The sequence below is a fragment of the Mustela nivalis genome (assembly GCF_964662115.1).
Source record: "Mustela nivalis genome assembly, chromosome: 11".
Classification (NCBI taxonomy): Eukaryota; Metazoa; Chordata; class Mammalia; order Carnivora; family Mustelidae; genus Mustela; species Mustela nivalis.
Window position 1 is genome coordinate 77013270 of NC_139030.1, and position 18928 is coordinate 77032197.

An 18928-nucleotide genomic window follows, 5' to 3' on the forward strand; every position below is an offset into this window, starting at 1 on the left:
TCAAGACAGCGATTGCCTAATAAATACTTCAATTAAGCTTGTCTTCACAAATGGTTGGAAAATAGTACTGGTGTATATATATTTGTCAAGGCCTTTGACTTAGTCCTTTTCATGTTTCTCAGCACGTTCTTGTTTATATGTCTCCTCAACCAGTCTGCCACGGAATGCCGACTGTAATTGGTTAGTCTGTGCCCTTTCACGCTCAAAGCGATCGCCCCATTAATAGCAAGACAACCTTCGGAATAGGTTAGTGAGAGGCAATCAATTTCATGTCTTTCCCATTGATGTAAATGACTATATTTATTGTGGGAAACACTCACTTAGACACTACTGAATTACAATCAACCTAGGAGAGCCTCAAAGTAGTAAATGTTTTATTCGACAGATTTCACTTAGTTAAAAATAAAATAGTCAGATGCCAGGTAAGAAACAAGCGTGAAATGAAACAGACACGAAATATATCAGCGTGAGATTCCTGCTCTAAAATGGGCTGGGAGTGACATATGGTGGTTTTATAAATGTGAGGTAAACCACAAGCAGAGAGGAAAGTACTTTAATACTAATTAAGTAAGCCTAGAAGTGACTCTCCACATGTACACAGAAACATTGCCTTTGAAAACTGACAAAATACTTGATTTTGCCCTTGGCTTTAGTCAAGGATTGTAGCAGTGCTGGGGAGGGGAGGTTGGTTTGTTCTGTTTTTTGAGTATCACTTTTTACATGTCTCTAAGCAAACAGAGATATATTTTTAAAGTTTCTTTCTCTCGTTTTTCAAACTCTTAAGAGAGATTGCCTCAATTTGAAGTGTCCTGGTCCATTCATTTGATGAGACGCCTTGCGATTCGAGACACATACCCATCTTGTATTAACTCGTAGTATGGCTTAAACTTGGTAAAGTGGCTTTGTTTGTGTAACTTGTGAGAACAAACTGTTTCCTGTAAGTTGGTGTTTGGACCACCATGACTTCAGCCTATGGTCTGGTTTGTTAGTTTAAACCAGTCTCTCTGATGTGGGCAGAGGTGCCCTAGAATGTTGGTTCTAGATAAGGTCAAGAGCTCCATTTCTTCATCATGGGGGAGAGACCGGCTGGAGTGAACGTGAGCTTCCCAGGGGAAGCTGAGTCAGGGCTGGGCTAACCCTGGATCTCAGAACTGTCTTTTCTTTGCAGGGTGGGGGGATGAGGGGGCGCCGATGCTTTTCCTTTGCATTTTCATCTTTCCCAGAAACATAGCCAGGCATTTGGAAAATGAAGCAAATGTTCATAATTGACTCTGGCGAGGCATACAGCTGTGCCCTAGAACTATCCAGAAAATAGTCAAATATCCAGGCTCACACACTCAAACACTTGGCCACAAAAAAATATCACAAATTGTGAGTCTTTGGCTTTCTGGAGTTTCAGAAAAATAAATAAGAAGGTTTAGCAGATGACATTCAAAATAAAATCGAGTTAAAAAAAAAATCAGGAACCCCAGTTCGCTTTTCCCATCAACCTCAAAAGGTTTATTCAGACATAAGAATCAGCCTCAGTTAACTATTTGACTTGACTAAAGGAGATTGTTTTGATGAGTACCTTTTTTTTTTTCTTTTTTAGTTTGCTTAGGCAAAAGGTCCCTTGTCTGGCATTTTGGGGAGAGTGTCACACTCTATGTACACAGCCAACTGGGCTCCATTGCTAGAGACCATCACCCTGGCTTCAGATCGCCGCTTGGCCGGAGCAGTGATGGGTGACAGTGCCGCTGGGGCAGGCAGCTGTCATCACCGTGTTTCTTTATCTCTCTAGGTGACGAGTGTGACATCGACATAAATGAATGTGACAGTAACCCCTGCCATCACGCCGGCACCTGCCTGGACCAGCCCAATGGTTACACCTGCCACTGCCCCCACGGCTGGGTGGGTGCAAACTGCGAGATCCGTAAGTATTTTTGCTGGTATTTAACCTCGAATATTCATTCAATGAGAAGAGGATGCTGAGCATACCCAGGTGGCCCCTGTCAGCAACAGATGGGCGGTGAGCCAGAGAGCTAACCTGAGTCACCCGTGCCCCCGCGAGTCCCAGAGGAGTACCTTTGCTTGTTGTTCTGTGCCCTTCCCCCTCCTTCCTGAGTCTGAATCCAGCCTTTCTGCTGGGATGGGAATGTGCAGATGTCATCCAGAGTTCACGGCTCCTAAGACAGCCAAAAATGTGCCGAACAGAGGAGCATTAGAATCGTATCACAAAAAAGAGTCTTTGTGTTAAAAACATGCAAAAACACACAGAATAGAAACTCACTCTGCATTTATGTCTTCAAGCATCTTCAAACGTGTTAGGTTCCATCCATTGCCTGGAGAACAGTCCAGCAAGGATGAGGGTAAAAGGAAATCGGAAAAATGTTTCAAGCTGCAGAGAGTGAAGATTCTCTCTTAAAGATAAGCCCACCGAAGCTTGAAAATGTCATAATCAAGATTTCATGTATTAAATGAATGGATCTGAGGAGATGGAGGGAGATCTATAGGATAGAGGGGAACACGAGAAGCTCTGTGGAGTTCGGTTTTCCAGCTATTTGCGAAACTGAAAAATTCAACCCTGGAAGGGGTTTTCTTCTCACTGAAATTCATCAGGGCTGTGAATCTTCCATTAGGTCCCGCTCCTGGCCTCTCTCGGCACCCCCGCCCTTTTCTTCGGGTAGAGATGGCTCTCTGCTCTGCGAGTTTGGGAGGAGGCAAAAACATATGCATACCCCTGTCTGTCTGTCCATCTGTCTCCTTCTGGAGCTGGCCTGCTGTGGCCTCGCCTCTGTTCTGTGTTTCAAGAACGACCTCCCGTGGGTGGTCCAGCAGCACCTACTTGGGCCTATCTCCTTCCCAGTATGGGCCTGAGGTAGGGGCCACATTCTCCAAAACCAGTTTGACCAGTAACGCTCTCTGGGCTCCTCCCTGCTTACTCTTTGTCTCAGAGCTTCAGAGGGAAAAAAGTCATTGTTTTCTGGTCTTCCCATCATTGACTTTCCTAAGCACCCCTGGAAAGAGTGGTCGTAGGACCAAAATGGCTTTGCTGAAGATGGGCGGGAAGTCCTGTCTTGTTGAAGAAGGACACAGAAAGGGATTCTATGGTCAGAAGGCCAATGGCTACAAGCTGGTGTAGGATGTTAAGTCCAGTTGGGTGGAATCTGTTGTTGGAAAGCATCTCAGACTTGGATCAGCAGGACTGTGGTTCTTTCCCTAGCAGGACACTCATTGTGTGGCTGCATTGAATTATGCCACGCCTCAGTTTGTTTACCCATAAAATGGGACCAGTTTTCATTCTGAAATTTGGCAATGCTGTTGGAAATGATAAAGATTGTGCCTTGGGGCAGAGTAATACCTATTTATAACTTTTAAATCTTAATTATGAAAATAAATGGATAGGAGGGTATGGATAAAAAGTCAGGAATACACAAGAGGCCCTTAAAAAGTTTTTAAGCAAGGCAACATAATTGTAAAAAATTGAAATTTTATTTCTCCAATGATGATGATATAGGCAAAAGATACACAAAGATGGAATAATTGAAAGGGTAAAAGTTGGCTTCAAATTCTAGCTCCATCATGTGACCTGGACAAAGAAAATGTACCTCTTGGGGCCTTGTCATTCTCACTTATAAGATGGTGATGGGAAGATACTGTGAGGTGAATATGTACAGACTTCTGCTATGCAGTAGGCACTAAATAAATGCAATTTGCTGTGGCTCATATACCATGAGCTCCACCTTGGAAGGACCTACCTTTGACAGCTGTCTTTTTAGATGATGCATGCCCAGGGCGTGGGTCACACTGAGTGGCCAGGTGTGAGGGGGCCCATCACACCTCTTGGTCCACACGAGGGCTCTCTGTTTGCCCAGAAGAGCACTTTCCATTTGGTGATCTCAGTTGCACCTCTCCATTAGACCAAAGGTGCTAAAATCAAGAGTCTCATGCTCTACCGACTGAGCTAGCCGGGCAGTTAAAGGTGCTAAAATCAACGTCATCACAGATTAAGCTCTGCGAGGTCTGGGTGTTGGATGCTTCCACCCTTGACCTGAGTGTAAGAATGGAGAATGTGCAGCTGAGGTCTGCCATGATATGTAATGACATGTAACTGCAACTGGTGGCCAGCATCTAGAGAACTGGATCTGAATCAAATGGGATGGACCCAAGGACCAGGAGAGGAGAGTGCCTGGGAGGTCCAAGGTCAGGTGGGTAGATCCCAGTGGGAAGGCTCTGACGTGCACAGAGAAGAGGGAGAACTGTAACCCACATAGCTACATAGCACAAATGCCTTCAGAGTTGTCAAAACAGTGGTAAAGTAACCTCTGATCAGTCTGACCTCTTCCTCCAGAGGCCACATTGTCTGCCTCCCTCTCTTGCTTAGTCTGTTTCAGCCAAAACATTGTCCTGTTTTCTCTTCTGTGGACAGGTCAAGTTTGTTCCTGCCTTCAGGGCTTTTGCCTGTGCACTGCCCTGTGTCTGGAGTTTTTAGATTTAAGCACAGCTGTCTCCTCTGCACATTGACTAACCCAATAGTGAATGTTTCCTAGAAATTTGCCCTTTTAGAGGCAAACTGTTCCCTGATCGGTAATAAGGAGCAAAAATCTAGCTGACCATATCGATTTACCAAAGCCACCCAGAAAATTGATCCAGAACTATCTAAAAGGATCATTTAAATAGCTCTAGTGTTTCATCATTACTCTGAAACAAATGCAAACCCCAAGTCCTGGAAAGTAACAAAACAGCTAGGGAGAATTTTCATGATCTGCCATCCATTCTTACCAACTTGGGACTGACAACAATTTTGTTTTTGGGTTTCAATAAAAATTTTACCTTCCTAGAGTCAAGATCTAACACAATTCCTATATATGTTTCTGTAGTGCTGTTTTGTATCATCTGTGTAGGAGCTGTGAGGTTTATACAGTTAGAGTTGCAGTCAGTCTTGCTGACCAAGAACAGCTGGACAGTAAAGGACAATGAAGAGTTGAATCTATGGTTAAACTATTAAATTAATGGTGTTCTGCAGTTGACAAATAGGTGAATAGGCCAACCAATAATCAAGGGCCTCCTACTATTAAATATTGAACACTAGGCCCAGGAGGTAAAGATTAATGTAGCAAAATAAATAAATAATAAATAATAAATAATAAATAATCCATGGTGGCGGGGGGGATGTGGGGGAGTCACGATATGGGGTGGGGTCGCTGTAGGTTTTCTTCAGGCTGCTCTAGGAACCCAGGGAAGGGGCCCAGAAGGAGTCTACATGGACATCTTGGGACTCTCCTCCCCAGAATGCATGGAATTTCGTAATGGTTGAAGATACCCATGAAATGCTTATGTTACACGGAAAGTCCTTATCATACAAATTGGTTGGGTTCTCTGGTTCTCATTTTCGTATAAACCAGGATACTTTAAAAATAAAATGAATTAATCTTCCACCTCCTCCAGACCTCCTCTTCGCTCCCCCAAGGTAACAGTCATTAGCCATTTTTTGGGTCTATTTCCAGATGTATCCAGTCAATTTTGTAAGTCCTCATTCCCTCCTACACCAATGGGACCGTTCTATACATCCTGTTTAGCATCTCGTTTTTCTGCTGAATGATATATAGAATGTGTATCCATGTTGGCTTAGGCAGATCTCCCTCACTGGGGTAACCCCATGTGGCCCCCCGTCTAGCCTCTAACCCTTTCTTTATATGCAGCCAGAGGCATCTTTTATTTTCTTTTAGTTTTCTAAAAATACATAGCCTCTTTCCTTTTTAAAAATTGTTCAGTTCTTTTTATTGTGGCAAAATACACATAACGTAAAATTAACCATCTTGATCCTTTTAAGTGTATAGTTCCGTGGGACTGAGTACATCCAACCTGTGTGCTACCCTCCCCATCATCCATCTCCGTAACTCTTTTCATCTTGAAAAGCCGAAACTCTGACCCCATTAAACGATAACTCCCCGTGACCCCTTCCCGCAGCCCCTGGCAATCACTATTCTAGCTCCTTTCTTGCTGTTTTTTAATCTCCCCTTTGCCTCATCCCCCAGCCTCTGGCAACCACCGTTGTGCTCTCTGTTACTATGAATTCAGGTGGCTTTTCTCGTTAGATTCCACGTATAGGTGAGCTCATGCGGTATTTATCCTTCTGGATCTGAACTGTTTCCCTTCGCATCATGTCCTCGGCTTCCTCCACGGGGCTGCAAGTGGAGGGGTGTCTTTTCCAAGCACAAATCTGAACACTGAGACCCTCCTTCCCACCACTGCTTCCATCCCTGCCAGTGCCAAGCTTGTCTTGAAGAGTAAAGACTGAAGGCCACACTGGGGCCTGTGGGACCCGCGAGGGAGATTCCTTCCTTGCTCCAACAGCCTCTGGCTTGCTCCCGCCAGTGGCCACTCTGTTCCCCTTCCACTCTCTTGTCCTGTTCCCCACCTCCTCCCAGGTCTTGGCCTGGCACCCTGTTCCCTCTGCTCTCCCCTGTCCCTCACTGATACCTGCATACCCGTGGAGCCCAGCTTCCTGCAGACCCTCACCCCTGGAGCTCTCCTGACTCCCTGGTGAGATGGCATTTCCTCTTGTCCTTGCCAGTAGCACTGCAGAGGTGGTCCTTCATTGGCTTGGCACACTTGTACGTCTGCCGCTACTTTGTGACCATTTTTTTTTTGTTCCTGTACCCCTCAAAAGACCGGGGGCTTCTAAAGCCAACTGTCTACTTTCCCTCACTCTATATCCTGGAACCCAGCATGATGCCTAGTACATAGTAGGTGCCAAATTAATGGTTGTTCAGCAAACGGATCCTATAAAGGAGGTGAGCTCTTCTTTCTATTCCTTTCCTACGTCTTCCTCTTCTGAAGACTAATGAGAGCTGTTAATATTTTCCAATCTCATTGGCTGCCTTGCTTGTCCAGATAACTTTTAGGTATAGAAAACAGAAGGTAATTTGAAATTGCTCCTCTCAAGGAATCTAGCAGCAGATGGTCTCAAAATCATCTGGCTGTCTGATGTCTACACAGCATACACTCTCTCTTTCTATGTAACACAGGTGAACACATCAACTACACTGGCTACATTCATGTAGGTAAATTAAAAACCAGATACAGGCAGTATGTTTTAGAGTGAAATTTTCAAGTCTCTTGACAACCCTTTTGGTGGAGTGGAGGTTGGTCTGGTTTTATCCTCAGCCTGGCCCCAAAAGGCCTCTATCCCCTTGAGCAGCTGCTCCAAGCCCAGCTTCTCTACTTTGCTCAGGGTGCTTTGTTTAGGGCCGATTGAAGTGTTCATGCAAAAACACATTGAAAAATACAAAACCCAGAAATGAATTTAGTTGAAAAGTAAATACAACTGGTCCAGCAGACCATAGCATGACATTTTTCCCAGAACAGTCTGTGTGTTCTAAGTCATGCACCTGCTTGAGCCGATGGGATGAATCCAGCCAGCACACTCTGGTGCACCGTTCCTCCCTGGGCTGCGCTGGAGCTGGCCTGTAGTAAGGGATTCATGCGACCGAACTCCTGGGACGCAGCAAAGCACTAGGCTCACGAGGGTCTTCGGACTTCTGTTGGGACCGGAGGCGGCAGCCGCAGCCGCAGCCACCTGGTGCAGATTCACTCTCGGCTTCCAGACCCAGGAATCAGATCCAGCCCAGTTCCAGCCTGGTTAGTGTGTTCAGCAGCCACACTCACTTCTATCAGAAAAGTGTTAGCTGACAGTAAGGTAGGGGGAGAAAAAAAAAAAAAAAGGAGCAGGGGTTAGGGAGGGGGGAAGCAGAGCTTTTTGGAGGCATTTCGAGAAAGTTCTCCCAAAAGTTCCAGCAGCCTGGAAGGAGAGTTTGGGGAAGTAGAACGGTTGATCAGAAATGCAAGCAGTGTGGGCAGCTCAGGCCTGGGACACTGTGCAGAGCGTGTAACCCGGTGTCATCGTCTTTAGTGGCCAAGAGGTTGTGCACTCGCTGTGGATATAGGGTTGACACCATGTGGGGCTATTTACATGAAGGCAGGCGTCAACTATGAGGGCTCATTGAGAACTCGTGTGGCCCTGCCACGGGGATCGGAGTGGAGCCCTCTACCCAGCCGGAGGGGAAACAGGGCTGGCTTGGCTGTGTTGACGCTAGATGGGTGTCAGAGCGTACTCTGAGCATTGGACTGCAGCCTACAACTGAATTTTTCATAGAATGTTGAAATACAGGGAAACCAAGTGAGTCATGCTCCTCTTCCAGCCAGAAAAATGAGCGTCTCTCTCCATGTGCACCAGGTGTTGCCAAATGAAGGGGCTGTGACCTGCGATGGAGGCTTAGTTCGAGCTCACAAAACACCTTCTCCCATCCACGGTGATCATTCCCTTGCCGTGATTTATGCCGGTCCATATGCCCATCTGTGAGGTCATTCGGCTGGAGCAGTGAATGCTCTAATAGTCAGCCTCTCAGCGGTATGGGCTTCGTGAGCTTGGGCAGGCAGCCTCGGGTGGCCAAACCAGACCTCAGGGGTCTTGGTAAAAACTCAGGAGTCGAAAGATCTGGAGGCAAACACACTTCATTCATCTCATTCTTCTCAAACTTCCAGGAGCCATCAGGGCCCTCTTCCCATTAGGCTTCTAGGAAAGGGCTCTGCACACTTGGCCTTTGCTTGGGGATCTGCCCGTGCTCTTCCTCCGACTGTCACTTTTCAAGGTAAAGAAGAGCTGGTTCTTGGGGTCCGTGGCCACTGAGGATGTAGCTAAGAGGAGGATCTGAGTACCCGGAGATTGCAAAACTCTCACAGTGCATGGCTTGGTGAGAAGAGTCTGAGCATTTTGTGGGAAGACAGGCCCTTCCACACCCACCTCTGAATCCCATTTCCGGGCACCTGGGGTCCTAATGTGTGAATAATGGCATGAGGCTGGTGCAGCTGTGAGTCACATAGAGACAGCCTCCTCTTCCCACATGAGTTTCACTTCTCTCTGGTCTTATCTAGCCCTTTTTATTGCCAAAACTTCCAGGCCTGTTCACATCATCCAGAACATTCCACGTGTGTGCAGGCCCACAAACAGGACAGACATAACTGGGCACTCTTGACCTCTTCCGGGCGGGAGATTATGTTGCCTTCTTCCATTTATTTTCCTACTCAGACAGACTGGTGCTTTTTTTTTTAAATATTTTTTTTTTTAGATTTTTATTTATTTATTGGACAGAGAGAGATCACAAGTAGGCAGAGAGGCAGGCAGAGAGAGAAGGGGGAAGCAGGCTCCCTGCCAAGCAGAAAGCCCAATGCGGGACTCAATCCCAAGACCCTGAGATCATGACCTGAGCCGAAGGCAGAGGCTTAACGCACTGAGCCACCCAGGTGCCCACAGACTGGTGCTTTTTGAAAGGGCGCAAGGCTGTGCTCAGTAATCCCGAGCTCACAGCATAAGCTTCAGAGGACAGTGCTGAAAGACAGGGGTACCTGTTGCTATTTTCATCCTGTAAATGAAGAAACCAAGTCTCAGGGAGGTTGGGTAAATGTCACAGCAGGGACTGACAGCAAGGCTGGTGTGGTCCTAAGGCCCACACTTCTACTATTGCGCTGGAAGATAATTCCATGGATGTTTTCTTCCAATAACTTATTGATTTTTTATAAAATATTCTTATAAAAGGACTATGTTATTCCTTTGAAAAAAGCTGGAAAAGACTGAGAAGTGGAATGAAGGAAGTAACAATGGCTTATAACCCTGCCTCCCAATGATCTCTGTTCTTCACGTGTGGCTGTGTGGGGCAGACGCTAAGGATTTGGATCTGGACTTGAACTCATCCAGCTAGTGATACCAATTTCCCGTCAAGTGGAGAGAGAGAAAATAATGCATCTTCAGTTGGTCATAATAATTTTTTAAAAATTACTTATTTATTTATTTGACCGACAGAGATCACAAGTAGGCAGAGAGGCAGGCAGAGAGAGAGAGGAGGAGGAAGCAGACTCCCCGCCGAGCAGAGAGCCCGATGCGGGGCTCGATTCCAGGACCCTGAGATCATGACCCGAGCTGAAGGCAGAGGCTTTAACCCACTGAGCCACCTACGTGCCCCAGTCATAATGATTAAGTGTGATGTTTTCAAAGACTTAACATAGTAGGAAGACACCAAATATTCATCAGTCCTCTCATCCTGTCTTGATCTTTTCAGTGTGTGGATAGACAGAGCTCACGTGTGACTGTACCCTATGGCTAGGTCCTGTTCGGTCCACTGCTTTTATAATTTTGTTAGAACGAAATCATCTCTCCAGCTCACTGAGAACTGACTATTTAGGTGCCTTCCCATTTTTTGACCTTTATAAATTGTTTTTGGGCTTGTGGGGTGTGGAGAGGGTATGGGATTGGACCTCTGGCTAGAAGCTGTAACATTTTCTTTCTTTAAAAAAAAAAAAAACAACTTGAAAAAATGTAAAGTAAAAAGGGTTCAACATGAACTTTATTAGCTTTGAACAGTATTAACTTTGAGTGGTGAATACTTGGGGGTCATGCTTACTTAATGAACTGTTTTGAAATGTGTAATAACTGAGCATTTAACATTTCAAAAATTGGGATGCTGAGATGAACATCCTTGTACATAGAGCTTTATGCATTTATAGGATCATTTCCCTAGTACACATTCTAGAAATTGGAATTTCTGGATCAAAAGATACTCCATGAAGTCTGCGCAGGGGGCCTTGTATTGATTCACACGTCCTCACGTCTGTGCCCATGTCAACTGTGGTTCTCAAAAATCTGAGATAATATTTGGGAACTGATAGAGGAATTGCCTTCTTGGAGAACTATGAAACTGAATACTCTTCTACTTTTATTTTTTGGTGGATTCTTTTTTATAAGCTTTGCCCATTTTCCTATGGTGTGTTTTTGGTTTTTCTTAATGATTTATAAGATGCCTTTATATGTTAAGGGCATTAGCCTTTGATCTGGGTTATGCATGGAAAAGAATTCTTCCCAGTTTGGACAGCCCTTACATCTTGGGTTGCCAAAGCAAGGACAGCGAAGACCTCCCCATTCCAAAGGTCATGGCTCACATTCAGTCGTTTGCTTATTTTTGCCTCAGATCTCCAGTGGAAGTCGGGCCACATGGCGGAAAGTCTCACCAACATGCCCCGGCACTCCCTGTACATCATCATCGGGGCCCTCTGCGTGGCCTTCATCCTGATGCTGATCATCCTCATCGTGGGCATTTGCCGCATCAGCCGCATCGAGTACCAGGGCTCCTCCAGGCCAGCCTACGAGGAGTTCTATAACTGTCGCAGCATTGACAGCGAGTTCAGCAACGCCATCGCCTCCATCCGGCATGCCAGGTGGGCTGCGGGGGGAGGGGGCGTAGGGGGATCAGGGCTGAGGGAGATCCCACTTCCACCTGTGCATTCCCGGGATGGGGTGATGTTGTGAACAGGACTGCGCACCTGCAAAGAAGATTTGACAGACGAAAGCAGAGGTTTCGCCTGGGGGGAGGACAATGAAGCTGCTTTGTAAGCAGCCTCTTTGCATTTGCTGCTAGCTTTCTGTTTTTATTGGATGCATTCATTCATTTAATTTGTGTTTATCTGCGCTGGAAATAGCCGATTCTTAATCATGGTGTAGGAAACATTTTTTTGATGGCTGCTTTTTGGAATGTCTCTAGCTACGTTCTTCAAACAGCCTGGATAGAAATAACCTTTGATTTAGGGGCTTTCTTCAGGAGAGACAAACAGCTGTCATTCTGCTGTCAGTGTTCATATCCTATAACATGGTGTCCTTTTCTGGAGGAAGGACTGCTAGAGAGACAAGAAGGGAGTGTGGTACCACAGCGTGAGTTCCAGCTACCCCATTACCTGACTCGCTTTCACACAGACCAGTCAAGCCTCCACAAACATGGTTCCCTCAACTGAAAAAAAGACATAAGTCCCCCTGCTTAGAGGGTTAAGGCAATCAAATTAAATTATACAAGCCAATAACACCATATTTATTTCTCTATTATAACACTAAAAAAATCAGCTAATCTAACATTTTGTTGACTTCTGGAAAGGACAGTTACTACCTGAACAATCACGACAGTGTTTGTTAAAGGACAGCTATCTCTTCTTTCAATTGCTAGAACAATGTAAAGCAAACAATTCAGAAAGTCTGGGCAGTAGGCAAGAGTGGGATGAACTTGGTGGCTTAAGATTGGGGCTCACAAGAACCAGTAGCTGCATGACCTTGGCTGAGACATGGTATACTAGTCTTGCTCAAAACATACGCAGATCCAAAATCCATCCGAATAGCATAGAAACTGAGAGGTTCAGAAAGTTTGCCTTCTTCGTGAGAAATCTCCAAACCCAAGACTCCCATCTGACTGGAATCTTGCCACCTTGGTGGAAGCAAAAGTCCAGCCTTATTCTTCAGGGAGAGGAGCCACTGGAGGGAGAGAGATTGCGAGGCATGGGGCAGCTGCCCCAATGCCAGGTGGGACAAGGGTACCTTTTTTTCTGAGAGCTGCACCCACCTTACTTCTAGAACTGTGAAAGAGAAGGGGAAGGTGCATCTCCTTCCAAGTCGGGACCCATGCGGTGGCGGCTCCTTGACTCTCCAGGGCAAGCTTGCCAACACGGCCTCCGGGAAGCCCAGAGACCAATCCCTGCCAGCCTTGTTGATTTGACTCCTACCTTGACCAGTACATAAAGGGCCTTTCCTCAGGGTCCAGCACATAGTGGGCTTGGCTTACTTGAATTTGAGGTCTGTCTTTTGAAGGACAGTCTCTGTTCGGGGTTGGTGTATGGTGTCTTGACATGCCTGACAGGTGGCTTCATTCTAAGGCGGCAGTCTCGTAAGGGGCCCGGACGGGAGATGGAAAAAGGAGAGGAGAGAAGACAAGCTTCTCTGTTGCTCAAGAGCCTTCTCTCTCCATTCCCCAGGGTGCTGAGTTCACCAGGAAGGAGCAGAATTGGGGGCATTATACTGGGATGCATTGGGACCCCAGAGGGACCTCTGGCTAAGATTCTTTGTGTTCAAGAGGAGTATTTTATTTCAGCCCCAGAATAGTTTAAGATAGATTTCTCTGAGCTTCCTGCTTACATAGCCTGCTCGGAGGATGTTTAACTGCATAGTCTTGGAAAGAAAGAATAAACTTGAAAGCATTTACAAACCTGGTTCTTATTTGGTGCCGATTTTTATCAAAAATATTTTCTGCAGAATTCCCAACCGAAAAGCTCCTCCATGCACCAGTGACTGCAGATAAAACCATTGAAGTCAATACAATACCTTCCCAGATATCTGGAACATTCCCTTATAAATGTTTATTCAGCTATGACCTGTGGTTTCTACAGCATGGCTCCCGCGAGGTCCTGGCTGGGTCTCTGGTGCCTTTCCACTCCCTTATCCTGGAAACCCTAGAAAGGCATTGAAAAAGATATTACCGGGGCACCTGAGTGGCTCAGTGGGTTAAAGCCTCTGCCTTCGGCTCGGGTCATGATCTCAGGTTCCTGGGATCGAGCCCCGCATCGGGCTCTTTGCTCAGCAGGGAGCCTGCTTCCCTTCCTCTCTCTGCCTGCCTCTCTGCCTACTTGAGCTCTCTCTCGGTCAAATAAATAAAAATAAAATATTAAAAAAAAAAAAAGAAAAAGATATTACCTCCTCCCTGGTTTCTAGCAGTGACCTAGAGCTAAGGCCCCTTTCACAGCCTGTCTCCCAGCTGCTGGCCCGGGGGTGACACTGGACCGGAATGACTGCGGCTTAGCTGCCACACGGGACGAATCCGAGTGGGTCGCCTGTGACATACCCGAGGGACTGAGGAAGGGTCTGGCGATTCTGACGCCAGCGCTTGGTTGACACCTGTGCTCCCTTTTCTCTCTCTCGTCAAGAGTCCCCTGTCCTGTGGCTGCTTTGCTCAGGCTGGAGAGAGTTTGCAAATGAGCAGCGGGAGTGGATAGTTCTTTCACACCCTGGAGCGAGGTCCCATCTCCGGGAGGTTACTCTTTGCTCCCCCAGCTCTAAGTGTCTGATCGCAGAACACAACAACAGAACAGCTGTGAAAGGACCCAGTCTTGTTTTCTCAAATAGCACCTTGGAGTTTGGGCCTTTCTCAAGGTCAGGTCCATCTGCGTTCCCTGCGTGGTGTTTTATCTCTTGACTTCCAGGACAGTATGAACTAGAAGAATGCAAGTTCTTTGATCTGCCTCACAACTGGTTTGCAGTACCTTGTAGTGAGATACGGTGTACAAGACTTGTCATTGGGTATGTTTGAGATGTCAGTGACAGGAATGCTGCTATTGCCAGCACTTGAATTACGGCGTCCAGTTTTGGTCGCCACCGCTGGACACTAGGCTAAATCCTTTGGAGAGAGGGACCATGGGCGAGTCTTCCAATCTTCATCGAGGGCCTGCCAAATCTCTTAGAATTTACAGACCTTACATTGCCTGGGTCTCTATGACTACTTAGCTCTGCCTTTGGAGTATCAAAGTAGCAGAGATGCATTTTGAAGGGGGCTCAACTGCGTTCCAATAAAACTTTATTTAAAAACAGGCAAGAGGCTATAATTGGCTTACAGGCTCTATACTTTGTTAACCCCTGGTCTCCATGATAATTTTCTCTATTTTCCAAATTTGCTCTTTACATTTAAAACGTATCTTTGTGATAAGAAAAAAAAAAAAAAAACCCTGTGTCTTATTTGAAGGAATAAATAAATACTCAGGCCATGACACAGGTAAGCTCTTACATTGGTTTGATGCCTGAAAGTTTAAATGGAATTCTATGGGAATTAGCTTATTTCTTAACATCCACCCAATTTTGAGACGCTAAAAGAATATAAAAAGCTGTTGGGATTAAAAATTTAAGTAGGAATACATTTTATTTATTTATTTTTTTTTTACTAGATATGAGCTTGTTCCTGTGTTAGGTGTAGGAGATTCAAGGAAAGTCCTGTTTCATCTTATTGTGTTTTAAAGATTTTATTTATTCATGAATGAGAGAGAAGGAGATTGAACAGGGGGAGGAGCAGAGGCAGGGGGACAAGCAGACTGCACACTGAGCTCAGAGCCTGGCACTGGCCTTGATCTCAGGACCCTGAGATCATGACCTGAGCCAAAACCATGAGTTGGATGTTTAACCGACTGAGCCACCCAGGCACCCCTTGTTTTATTGTGTTTTAAAAGCCATTTTTCTTCTAAGCGGTGGATACTGCACTGTGTGTGGAAGTCTGTGTGTCACCTAAGGAATTTGGTTGAATAAACATGTAAGGAGCTAGTTAAGTCATAGCACAGGGATTCCAGCTCCAAGGTAGTGCTTTAAAACCAGGTTACCTTTGTAACGAGCATTATACCTTGTGACCCGTACTGGTTTGGAGCTGATCTCATTAGCACCATGCACACAGCCCGTGACTTGCCTAAACACGAAACAAGGTTCTCGTTCTTTGTTTGACTCCGTGCAAGTATGGTGGCCACGTGTCTCCTCGCGACTGGTTTCAGCACTTGCCTCGTCATGCTCAGTGGGTCTGAAACACCTGTCCTCAAACCTGCCTTGTCAATATTCAGCCCCGTGCTGACAATTTAAGAGGACAGCCCTTTGAATGATAGTTGGTTGGCAGATTGCGTAACATGGAGGCATTTAACCTTCTAGGTTTTGGAGACACAGATTCTTCTTCAAACTGTGAAGTCATATAAAAATAAAATGGATATTTTAAACACACAGTCAGCCTATCAAGTTACTTAAAAATTTTCCTCTTGGCCAACCGACTGATTAGAAGGCAATCTGTGATTTGCTAACCCTCCCGTCCGAGTTCCCCCAGGAAACTGTCCCATGACACCTTTGTGAGGATCCAGAGGGATTTTCCCTGGGATTGCCTGACTTTTGAGATGAATCATATTATTGGTGGTGTATTGTTACCAACGAATCTAGCTGTTTTATGAGAAAGAGATTGTCAAAATATTTGCCCCTTAAAGTAACTTCCAAAAGTTTCGGCCTAGAGAGAATGTGTTAGGATCCAGGTGGCTTTGCACTTTCCCTTTCCCCAATCTCAGATGATGCTGGCCCTGCTCCATTTAGATACACAGACCATAGGCTGGACTCCAGCTCGATGCAAGCACGCACCAGCGAGGGTGCATGTTTCAGACATGATTGCATTGAAGGCTTTTTCATCTTATGGTACTATCCTTGGTTTTCTTGGTGGCAGAATGCATTAACTCTGTAAGTCTGCATTTTGCCTGGTACGCACCTGGCACAGTTTGTGCCTTGGTGCCCCCGAAGACCAGTAAATCTTGAGTGAATCAGAACAAAGGATTGATGAATGTTTAAAAAAAAAACAAAAGATCCAATGGAGACTGCATTTCCTCCTTTCTCATTCTGTTGTACTTCTCATTCTGTGGAAGACTGGCTTTCCAAGATAGCAGAGGGAAAAGGAGTGGGGGCTGGGGAGGTAGGCTGAAAGCCATAGTAAATAAGCCCTTTGAAGTCTTTGGGGTGCATCCTACCAGGCTTTTTAAAATGTAAGGTTCCTTACATGTTTCTTTTTTGAACCTCATTGGACTTAAAACGGTTAAAAAATGTGGTCTCTCCAAGGAGGAGGCGTAGTAGGTAAATGTGGAAGATTGTTTAAATGATATGGTACCCCAGGGACTTGAGGGAAGGTGAGGCCTTCCATGGGAAGAGACCACCCAGAGGTTGAATTTATGTTAAAAATCTTCCATCTTCAGACTGGTTTGGCAGGAAGTTCTGAAAATGGATTTTGACACCCCTGGCTTCCGGGCATCAGTCCTGCTGCTAAGAGGATTTAGGCATACACAGATCTTTTGGGACAATGGCTTGAGCTCAGAGGAAAAAAGCCAAAGACCAAAAAACAACAATGGCTTGTGTGTGCATGGGGTGTGGGGAAGAACAGGTGGATGGCGTTGGATGATGGGTGTTGAGTATCATGGACAAACATCTTCTCTGAAGTCCTTTCCTCTCTCTGCCCTTCTTCTCATGTTGGGACCTCAAATGACCTCTGAGCATTCCTAGCCTTCCTATAAGTCCCCAGGCCCTAGAATGGATGTAACTATCTCCAGATAGTTAATGGCTCTCAGAAGGAAAAGACAGATATGTGTCTTAAAACCTACCGTAGAGCTGTCAGGCCAGGCTGCTTTGCCAGGATTTAGCCTAGAAGCTTCAACATTCATTTGGACTCCACGTCTCATGAAATCCTTTTTTTACTCCCTGCACTGGAGACTAACACGTGTACTCGTTCAGTGGTGATATCCAGATCTCTTAAATTTCTGTGCTTGCAAGAGAATGTTTTTCTTAGGGTATTTTTATTGTTATTCTTTTTTTTTTTTTTTAAGATTTTATTTATTTATTTGACAGAGAGAAATCACAAGTAGATGGAGAGGCAGGCAGAGAGAGAGGAGGAAGCAGGCTCCCTGCTGAGCAGAGAGCCCGATACGGGACTCGATCCCAGGACTCTGAGATCATGACCTGAGCTGAAGGCAGCGGCTTAACCCACTGAGCCACCCAGGCGCCCGTTTAAGTTATTCTCGCTATGTGCCTTTCACAGGACTTGAGATCCACTGTTCCTCTAACTGGGGTCCTCTCTCCCCTCTGGTTTCAGGTTTGGAAAGAAATCCCGGCCTGCGATGTATGATGTGACCCCCATCGCCTACGAGGACTACAGCCCCGACGACAAACCCCTGGTCACACTGATCAAAACGAAAGATTTGTAATCTTTTTTGGGGGGTTATTTTTCAAAAAGATAGGATACTACCCTCATTTAAATATTTTTAAGAAAATAAAAAGCTTAAGAAATTTGAAATGGTAGCTGCGCAAAAGTTTTCGGGAGAATATCGAGGAACTAATTTTCTGCAGCTTTTAGTTTGGAAAAAATATTTTAAAAACACGAAATTTGTGAAACCCATAGACTACGTTTTAATGTACTTTCAGCTCTTTAAACTGTATGCTTTGACTAGTGTGTGCTGTCCCCATGGTAGATGCCATCAGGAAACGCAGCTGGCTTTCTGTGGCTGTTGCAGAGAATAGTCTAATTGAGGAGAAGTTTCCATGTGACGTGTGAGTGCCGGCTTTCTGAGTAGTTAGGAAACACATGTAGAGTATGACCCATATAACAGTATACCCGTTAACCTAAACAAAGTCTGAAATGTTTGTTTTGTGAACCAGAGACTAGTTGCATTTACTATTCCTAACCCGATTGAAATTAGCCTTTGCCTTATTCTGTGCATGGGTAAGTAACTTATTTCTGCACTGTTTCGTTGAACCTTGCGGAAATGTTCTCTTGAGTTCGTTCTTGTCATTTTCGTAACAGTCGTCAAGCCAGGCCTTGAAATCGTGCAGCGAGAGGGCCTCGTGAGGCAAATTACAATCGCACCGAATCTATATTTCCTTTTAGGAGTCAAGGTTTTTCTATTGTGAGTAAGTTAAATTTGCATTGGCGTTGTTTGTTGCTAAGAGGTAGTCAATATAAGAGAGTCCTAGTTCCGTAGTGAGTACTTCTCATAGTGCATCTTTATTTATATCCAGGACACGTCTGTGGCTGTATTGCATTGATATGTGCTTCTTCTGATTCTTGCTAATTTCACAGAATATTGAATAAATGTACCAAGTCCAGGATGCACTTGTCTCTCGTTCTTTTAAAATCATAGAACACATTTTGGGTTTGCTACTGCTGGTCAGTCTCACTGTTTTTCACATTTTAACTATGCCAAGGAGCCTCTCCCTTTGCCCTCCTGGTCCTCCTGATCTCCTAATTGCCAGGAAACCATCCTTACCTTCCTTATTTTTTTTTTTTAAGATTTTATTTTTTTTCCTGAGAAACACAGACAGAGAGAGGCAGAGGGAGAAGCAGGCTCCCTGCTGAGTAGGGAGCCTGACGTAGGACTCGATCCCTGGACCCTGGGATCATGCCTTGAGCTGAGGGCAGTTGCTGAACCATCTGATCCACCCAGGCACTCCCTCCCTTCCTTTAAACATGAGAGACGGGGAAGAAAAATAACAAGAATTCTCCTTTAAAAACATTTTTTTTTACTTAAGATTTTATTT

General features: G+C 45.3%; 1 protein-coding gene across 1 annotated transcript in view; it reads left to right on the forward strand.

Annotated features, from left to right (window-relative positions):
* DNER (delta/notch like EGF repeat containing) overlaps positions 1 to 18499 on the forward strand; it is a 311380-nt gene extending 292881 nt beyond the window's left edge. Inside the window, exons 11-13 of the mRNA XM_082690792.1 lie at positions 1781 to 1912; positions 11004 to 11250; positions 17487 to 18499. Coding sequence (XP_082546918.1) covers positions 1781 to 1912; positions 11004 to 11250; positions 17487 to 17598 — 491 coding nt within the window. The 3' untranslated portion in view covers positions 17599 to 18499. The remainder of the gene's footprint in view (positions 1 to 1780; positions 1913 to 11003; positions 11251 to 17486) is intronic.
* Positions 18500 to 18928: the final 429 nt, after the last annotated feature.